The 9,595-nt window shown below is 38.8% G+C and overlaps 1 protein-coding gene across 1 annotated transcript; it reads right to left on the reverse strand.

Annotated features, from left to right (window-relative positions):
- On the reverse strand, positions 1-3,247 carry LOC143859268 (uncharacterized). Its single transcript, XM_077369977.1, has 3 exons — positions 3,090-3,247; positions 1,074-1,282; positions 1-614 (listed from the first exon to the last, which is right to left on the reverse strand). Exons 1-3 carry the CDS (start codon positions 3,177-3,179, stop codon positions 353-355), a joined length of 561 nt encoding a protein of 186 aa, XP_077226092.1. The 5' UTR covers positions 3,180-3,247; the 3' UTR covers positions 1-352.
- Between the last annotated feature and the right edge of the window lie 6,348 nt (positions 3,248-9,595).

The raw sequence follows: 9,595 nt of genomic DNA on the forward strand, positions 1-9,595 counted from the left end.
TTGAAGAAATCATAAACTCCCTCCTGCCTCTGCTATTTATTTGTTTGCAACATAAGAATGGGAAATGGAAAACAGATACCCACAGCAACATTACAAAAACTAAAAAACACACACAAAAGAAGATCACATGCTCTAGCACGGCTGTCAAGGTCCTAAATCTATCAAATGAATCCTCCCAAAATGAAGACAGAAAAAAAAAGGAAGAAACATAGAGTGGATAATAATACAAAAGTTATACAACCAATCCAAAGCACATAAAAACTAGATTCAAAGAGTCTCTATCTCTCTGTCCCTCTATCGTCTGATAGTGTATCACCATATCATTTCATGAACAGTTGGGGAAATGAAGGTACTAGTAAGTGCTCATTCCGACCCCGGACTCTTTCCCATAGGAAGGTTGGAAACCGCCGGTGTTGGCTTTGCCGTAGCAAACATAGTAAAACTCCGAGACAATGGCGGTGAAGAAGATGAAAGCTGCTCCTGCTCCAAAAACTCCCTTCCTGAGGGTCTCGCAAGAATAATCGTTCCCACCTATTATCCCCTTGTACTTGGTGTGGTACGCATTCCTCACCGAACCCGCCAACAAGCACACCTCCCCAATAAAGAAGGTCATCCTACAGACAGACACAAATGGGAATTGGTCAGTAGCCCATCAAGCCCATCAAATCAAAGGAATAAGAGAAAAACAAGAGAGGGAATTGGTAATTGATACCATGTTGAAGTATAATTAATCATGCTACTTCAACACTCCCCCTCACATGTGGCCCCTCTCTTGGGTTGGCTATACACATGGATTTTTAAAATCAAGGAAAGTTGTTGGGTTCTGATCTCAAGACCTGCCATGAGGCAATAGCTCTGATGCCATGCTAATTGGTTGTTTCAAATGGTATCAGAGAGCTATTAGCTCGCGGCAGGTCTTAGGTTCAAAACCCAACAACTCCTTGATGTTAAAAATCCACGTGTATAGCCAACCCAAAAGAGGGGCACCTGACAGGAATGTTGAAGGATAAAATGATTAAATAACACCATCTCTAATAACTTAAGCTTTTAAAGTAATTGGTTGTTTCACATACCAGCAGGTGATGAAGAGGATGATAGCCCAAGCTCTGGCACCTCCAGGCCTCAGACCCCTTCCGCAACAAAAGCACTTACTCGCAATCATAATAATGACTTGGCTAATTGCAAGGAAGAACAAAGCCCCCACTCCTAATCCCGTTGCGATGTCCGAGTCATAAACGCAGTGGCTATACTCCTGTGCCCCCCCATCCTGAACGATCTTCGCCTATCCCCACACACACAATCATTATTTTGTTATATGCCTAGTTAGTCCCCCACTTAGGTAGAATAAATTAGTTTGTATTTTTGGTATTTTCTATCTAGTTGTCGGTGTGGATAAGAGTCTTAGGCCTTGTTCGTTTGAGATTGTGACAACCGATTGAGAGGCCCAAACTGATTATAGGACCCAAAATTATGTTTAATTTTGAGTCCAATACAGTGCTCACAATCACCTGTGACAATCTCAAACAAACAGGACCTTAGAGTTAAGGTTATCTAGAGTCCAGACTGGCTTGGGTAGGAGTTTTAGAGGAATTGGTGAGTGGGTTTTTAATTTGTAAATAAAATGTGATCAGTTTTTAGAAAAGAAGGAAGAAATAACAAAGGAATGAAAATAACAGAGAGTTTATGTGAAGGGGGGATGAGATCTATTGTTTAAAGTGTTTTAAAACTCGGCAACTCGGCTCGGAACTCGGCCGAGTCGACGCGGATTTGCGGTGGCCGCGTTTTGGAGTCCCGGACTCGGCGAGTCCTGGCCGAGTCGTGGCCATTTTGAACTCATATTCCATCCTAACTTCAACCATTCAAAAAAAAAAGATCAGATTTACAGGAGAGAAACGTACCTAAAGCCGCAGAGAAAACCCTCTGTAATAACCTAACTCATGAAGAAGAAGAAGTAGTTCGTTTTTTACTGGATCTGATTATATGATTTTGTGAAATGATAAATACGCCCCCTTTCATTACCTGAGACAGCCCCTCCAATGTAAAATAGTAGTCATAAATACACTAGAGAGGGCTGTCCCGAGTAAAACCAAGGGCTGATTCGAATAAAACAAAGGGGCAAATATAATTTATTATTTTTTTGAGCAGTGCAGTACACAGTGAAGTTGTCAATTCCAGCCTGATTTTTGCAGCTTTGCTTGTCTTATTCTCTACCTCATTCTGGGTGTCGGTGACAGCCATTTAAGAAGACAAGGATATAATTCTTTTTTATGGTGTAAGCCTTTATAGTTCTTTACTTTTCTAGAAGTACTGTACGGACCACACTAGAGGATGATCCAAACCGTCCATGTGATGGGCCATGGACTGTTTGGATCATATGGACGGTTTAGATCATCCTCTAGTGTGGTCCGTACAGTACTTCTAGAAAAATAAGGGACTTTAAGGGCTTACACCATATAAAATCTCCTTTTTTGATATATATAACCTCTTTCTTTTGGTTATTAAAAAATATTTCTAAATTTTCTTACATTTTTAACACCTGAAAAAACAAAAAGATAACTTAAACTAAACCTATTCAACATTTACTTAGATGGACCTTCAATTTATGAGAATATGCCTCCAATTAAATCATAATCATATCATTATACTCAAAAATTTTCCAAGAAAAATTTCTCATCAAAAATGTTTTTCTTGCATGTATGTTTTTTAAAATTAGCGGGCTTGCACTTGGTTAGATGATCTAAACTATTCATTTGTTGGGCCCTACTTAAATGGGTTTGGATTTTTGTATTTTTTTCATTTATTTTTTAATAAAAAATAACGACTCGGCCGCGTCAACCGTGTCCGCGCCGAGTCGACAAGGATTTTCTTCGGCCGCGTTCGGCGTCGAATCCGCATTTTTAAACACTGGTTTAAACCCCATCTAGCTATCACGTTAAAAAATCCAATGAAAACCCAGATCTAGTGTTGAACCCAGTTTTTGTTTAATTGAAAAACCCAACATAATCAATCTATATAGGGAGATATAAGAAGAAGAAACAAAGATCAATTGATATTTGATATTATAGGAAAAGGGTAGGTAGAGGACTGACCGTACTCCTCCTTTGCTCGGCGGCAATGGCGAGAGCAAAGGCAATGAGATCGAAGATGAAGACGATGACGAGAACCAAAGTGGATGCCATTAAAGACCCAGATCGAGATCTCTCTCCTCTGCAACACCCACTACACAATAAAGCCCACTAAGGTCTAAAAACCCAACAAATGAAGTAGATTTATACTATAAAAGAGGCTACTGATATTGGGACTACCATGTTTTAACAACTGCACGATATCAGCTTGTCTTTTGGTTTTTAGTTGACTTTGCAGAGGTTTTGGGAACTATAATAACCTTTGACAGCTGTTTAAGTAATATAAGACAAGATGAGTTAGTGCAGTTATAAAAATGGTCGTGCAAATATCAGTGGCATACAAAAACATGATCCCAAGCCTCACTAAGTCCTCTTTATTCCAGCTCACGCCTCTCTTTATTCCAGCTCACGCCTCTCTCTCTCCCTAACCACACAACCTTACCTAGGAACGACCTTACCTAAAGGGTGGACCCCACACTGACCTTCCTTTATCACACGGGAAAATGATATATTCATCCCCTTTTTGTTAACTGGGCCAACAACCTTTGTACCATAAAAAGTGTAGTCATAAATAAACAAGAGGGTGGCCGGGGGAAGAAAGGGGGGGGGGTTCGGGGTTCGAAAATTTCACTTTCATCAAACGCGGATTCATTTATTTTACCTTAAAACGGCTGAATCGGACAAAGTAAAAGCCAACGCCTCTTTCGTTTACTTCTCTCTTAAGTCTACGAGTCACGAGATTTGGCCCCTTTTTAACGTTTCAATATAAAAAAAGGATTTGCTAGGCAACTTCGCGGAAATACATTTCGCGGATGGCTTTTGCATGTGAAACAGCCACCTCAGATGAATTAAATAAATAAGACAAAATTTTCCAAAAGTCAACCTGTTGGCTGTTCTCACATGCAAATGGCAGCCGCGAAATGGATTTCCGAAGCCACCTAAAAAAGGAAAACGTAGAGCATAATCAATGTGGTGTAATAAGGAGGTTGTTAGGTACACCCCTGACAACTAGAACCGATACTCTTTTTAGAATCAGTGCTAACCACCGAGATTGGAACTTTATGGGGTATAAACTAAGAGGAATGATAGAATGAAGGGCGCCCTTGTAAAAATTAGCTACAAGACGCTCCTATTGGTCGTTTCCTTCTTCAATGCCATCATTAACGCGCTTTGCTAAAACTAACCAATAGGAGCGCCCTAGTAGCTGATTTTTGCAACGGCTCCCTTCATTCTATCATTCCTCATAAACTAAAAGGTTGATCCGGTGAACCATCATGTCTGGGACCATGCTCAAGGGACATCTCACCCGGAACACTAATTGAAGGCAGATGGCAATGGGCCAATAACTTGCTTTCATGGGTTAGGTCAAAGTAACCCTAACAACCCCATTTCACACAGCTGAATCCCAAAAAATTAGAAATTAGCTAAGAGCCTAATCACCATTGCCTTTCTTGGTATTTTCCCTTCTAAACAGGGGGCATTTGTCCCCTAAAGACAATTAAGAAAGTCGCATCAATTTAATTGCCCACGAAACAATGTTTTAAATTCCCAGTTTCTCCAAAATCTCATAATTGTAGGATTCTTAGCCATTAAGGAAGTGTTCAAGAATGAGAACATCTCTTAAACATTCCTGTTGAGAAAATCCGCCGGGGCAATCCGATCCGATCCGTGCACAAATATAACGGAAAAATAAAATAAACAAGCCACAAGATGAACAACAAGATTTTACGTGGTTCGGCAAAGCCTACTCGATGGGCTAGAAACACGATCTTCTACTATGAGAAAAACAAAATATAAGGATTACAATGGATTAATATCAAACCCACAAACCCGCAACCCTTTCCTTGCTTCTCAAATCCAAGACCGTACACCGAGAGAAACCAGAGAGAAAACACCAAGAGAAACCTATGAGAATACACCAAGAAGAAAACCCAAATAGAAAACCCTCTATTCTTCTTCTTCTCCCTTTATCTCTCTCTCTCTCTCTCTCTTCCCTTCTCTTTTTCTCTCTCCTCACTCTCTCTATCCCAAGAGGCAGCCGACACACATCTTGCCTTTTTTTAACCAGAGAAACCCTTCTCTCATATGTCTTTCCAAAAACCCAAAATAGCTTGCTTTTCTATTTTTGGCATTTTCCTTTCAACAACATTCACATGCCGTTTTTGCCTTCTGCCTTCCCATTGACCATGGTGGGAAATAAGGCAACTTTCCCAACAACATAAATCAAAGCAAATCTAAGAAATTATTGAAGGGCAATGATAAATTCACACCCCTGTAGGATAATTCACACCCCTTTCACGTTAAAAAGCGTTAAAGTTTGCCATGTATCCTTCTTTAAAGGGGTGCGAATTTATCATTCCCCATTACTGAAATATGACATTTTACAAAAAATAAAATAAAGGGCAGTGATAAATTCACCCTCTTCTAGGATAAATTCACCCCCTTCACCAGTACTCTCTCTCTCTCTCCATGCTGAACCATTGGTGGGGCCCAACAATTGAATTGTTTAAATCTTTGAAGAAAGTAGGCCCCACCCATACTTATTCCTACAACCAGTACTCCCTCTCTCCTCTCTTTGAATACGAACCTGTCAAGGGTAAAAATTGTTCATTTGTTAAGATCTTGACACGTGGCCTCAAGCCTATTTAAGAAACTATACTTGTCGTTATGAAACACTGGCAAGTTGGCCATCTCCCTGACTCTCCAAGGATAGAAACTCCAAAGTACAATGGGGAGGAAATCTACCTCAGCATGGCAACCTTCCTAAAATATTGAAGTTCAAATAAGCAACCAAGTTCCATGAGGAAACTCATAAGATCTCCTGATAAAAATGAAAACCGACTTGTCAAGAAGATCGGCCAATAGGAAAGTCTCCGATAATGGTAAGCTTCATAAGCTACCAAGGACTCCACTCCCATAAATAGACCCCCACACTCGAAGGATGCATCTTGTCTTCTCCAATTCACAAGTTTCATTATTCTGCCTTAATTATTGCTTGGTTTCCCTGCTTGTGCCGATTTCTGACTTAAGAATCGGAGTGGTCTCCCAGAGTCCACACTTTGGGACCCCTAACGTGTGTTCTTTGAGCGCATGTTGAACATAGATCGGAGCTCTACCAGTCATCATCCCTCAAACCAAGTTTCGTTATCAACAGAACCCTTAGTGGGGCCCAACAATGACTGGTTTAGATCCTTGAAGGTGGACACAATGAAAAGTGTATTTAAAAAAAAAAAATACTTGGGCTCACTTTGTTTGAAGATTCAAACCGTTCATTGTTGCAACCTAACATAAATTGGCCTTGCCCAGAAAATCATCTATTCATTTTGTTGCTTCTCTTAACTCCTTGAAAGAAATTTTCGCTTTTATTCATTTTGTTATTTGGCTTAACTCCTTCAAAGAAAAGGAGTGTAGAAATGCTGCAGATGTATGGATCCGTGACCCCCCCCCCCCCCCCCCCCCCCCGCAAAAAAAAAAAAAAATCTCCGAGATGTTCCAAAAATTCGCCCTTGTTTTCAAGATCAAAACCATCTAATTCTTCATTGAAGACAATGACGAAGCCACCGTCGCCCCTGACGACAATGATCTCTTCCTCCTTGACTCCGCCGAGGAGAACATCATTGGTCAGAGAGTTGTCGTCATCAAACCTGACAATGACAATGTCACCACCCAAACAGAATGTTAATAACTATGTGTTTCGGCTATATTAAACCTACATCTACAATCTTTGTTTTTTCTTATCTTTCATTGTCAATACACTCACATATATAATATAGGGAAAATGACCAAATAGAAGGGGTTTCTACTGACTATGACATTTGAAGAGGGGTGTTTTGTAAATCACCAATCAAGAGTGCATATGACTAAAATGCCCTTAATTCTCTCTCTCTCTCTCTCTCTCTCTCTCTCTCTCTCTCTCTCCCCCTATCAAATCACCTTTTTGAAATGATTACATTTAGAATACAAATCCCAAAACCCACCTTTTTCTCTCTTCTTCTTCTTCCTCCCACCTACATACGTATGAAAAACCCAAAAACCTCCATTTTTTAAACCCAAAAACCTCCATTGTTAGATGCCAAAAGCTGCATTCTATTGCTGAAAACCTCATTTTTAGATGTCAAAGCCTCCATAACCCTTCATTGCATTGGAAAACGCCTCCATTTACAACAACTATTGCAAAAAAACGTTATTAGATTCCGAAATCGCAAAAATCTTCACTAGAAACCACCATTCCATTGCACAAAGCCTCCATTCAATGGAAAGGTGTGTATTTCTAGCCCTCTCCATTCTCTTTCAATTATAAGGCATGTTATAAACTTGAATGAAAATTTTTCATGTTAAACTACTGTTTTCCACTTTATAATAATTGTTATTTTACTGTAAACCACTAATTTCTTAAGTTAAACTACTATTTCACTACGATAAACCACTACTGAAGTGGGTGTTTATAAGTGGTTTATATAGCTTCTTTGGTTAAGAATCCTCAGTAGTGGTTTATAATCCTAAGTAGTGGTTTATTAAGGCTTACCAGTGGTTTAGAGTGTTTATAATTGGTTTATAAGGATTAACAATGGTTTAAAGTGTTTATAAGTGATTAACACAGGGTGAGCAGTAGTTTATAGTGTTTATAAATGATTTATACAGGCTTATCAGTGGTTTAGAGTGTTTACAACTGGTTTATATAGGGTAAACAATGGTTTATATAAGCCTACCAGTGATTTAGAGTGTTTATAAGTGGTTTATATAGGCTTATCAGTGGTTTAGAGTGTTTATACATGGTTTATACAGGGTAAGAAGTAGTTTATAGTGTTTATAAGTGGTTTATATAGGCTTATCAGTGGTTTAGAGTGTTTACAACTCGTTTATATAGGGTAAACAGTGGTTTATCTAAGACTATCAGTGGTTTATAGTGTTTATAAGTGGTTTATATTGGCTTATTAGTGGTTTAGAGTGTTTATACATGGTTTATTCAGGGTAAGAAGTAGTTTATAGTGTTTACAAGTAGTTTATATAGGCTTATCAGTGGTTTAGAGTGTTTACAACTAGTTTATATAGGGTAAACAGTGGTTTTATATAAGCCTATCAGTGATTTAGAGTGTTTATAAGTGGTTTATATAGGCTTATTAGTGGTTTAGAGTGTTTATACATGGTTTATACAGGGTAAGAAGTAGTTTATAGTGTTTATAAGTGGTTTATATAGGCTTATCAGTGGTTTAGAGTGTTTACAACTGGTTTATATAGGGTAAACAGTGGTTTATCTAAGCCTTTCAATGGTTTAGAGTGTTTATAAGTGGTTTATATAGGCTTATCAGTGGTTTAGAGTGTTTATACATGGTTTATACAGGGTAAACAGTGGTTTATAGCGTTAATAAGTATTTTATATAAGCGTAGCAGTGGTTTAGAGGATTTATAAGTGTATAATATATGGTAAACAATGGTTTAGAGTGTTTATATGTTGTTTATATAAGCCTAACAGTGGTTTAGATTGTTTATAACTGGTTTATATAGGCTTAACAGTGGTTTAGAGTGTTTATAAGTTGTTTATACAGTATAAGCAGTGGTTTATATAGGGGTAAGCAGTAGTTTAGAGTATTTACAAGTGGTTTATATAGGGTAAACAATTGTTTAGAGTGTTTAAAAGTTGTTTATACAGTGTAAGCACTGGGTTAGAGTGTTTATAAGTGGTTCATGTAAGCCTAATAGCGGTTTAGAGTGTTTATAAGTTGTTTATATAAGTCTAACAGTGGTTTATAGTGTTTATAAGTGGTTTATATAGGCTTAACAATGGTTTAGAGTGTTTATAAGTTGTTTATACAATGTAAGCAATGGTTTATAGTGTTTGTAAGTGGTTTATATAGGGGTAAGCAGTGGTTTAGAGTTTTTACAAGTGGTTCATATAGGGTAAACAATGGTTTAGAGTGTTTATAAGTTGTTTATACAGTGTAAGCACTGGTTTATATAGGGGTAAGCAGTGGTTTAGAGTATTTACAAGTGGTTTATATAGGGTAAACAGTTGTTTAGAGTGTTTATAAGTTGTTTATACAGTGTAAGCAGTGGTTTAGAGGATACCGGAGAGAGGTGCACGAACCTGCGGGGCATTGTGACCGTCTAATGGACGGTTGGGATCATCCCATGAGAGAGAGAGGGGCATTGTGGCCCTCTAATAGACGGTTGGTATCATCCCATGAGAGAGAGGGGGCATTGTGGCCCTTTAATGGACGGTTGGGATCATCCCATGAGAGAGAGAGAGGGGGGCATTGGGGCCCTCTAATGGACAGTTGGGATCATCCCACGAGAGAGAGAGAGGGGGCATTGTGGCCCTCTAATGGACTGTTGGGATCATCCCATGAGAGAGAAAGAGAGAGGAATTGTGGCCCTCTAATTGATGGTTGGGATCATCCCATGAGAGAGAGAGAGAGAGGTGACGGTATTTTAAAAATGAGGGTATTTTTGTCCTAAACCCATGCAAACCA

This window comes from Tasmannia lanceolata, unplaced genomic scaffold (assembly GCF_043159265.1).
Source record: "Tasmannia lanceolata isolate RefF3 unplaced genomic scaffold, GAP_Taslan_0.1 ptg000029l, whole genome shotgun sequence".
Classification (NCBI taxonomy): domain Eukaryota; kingdom Viridiplantae; phylum Streptophyta; class Magnoliopsida; order Canellales; family Winteraceae; genus Tasmannia; species Tasmannia lanceolata.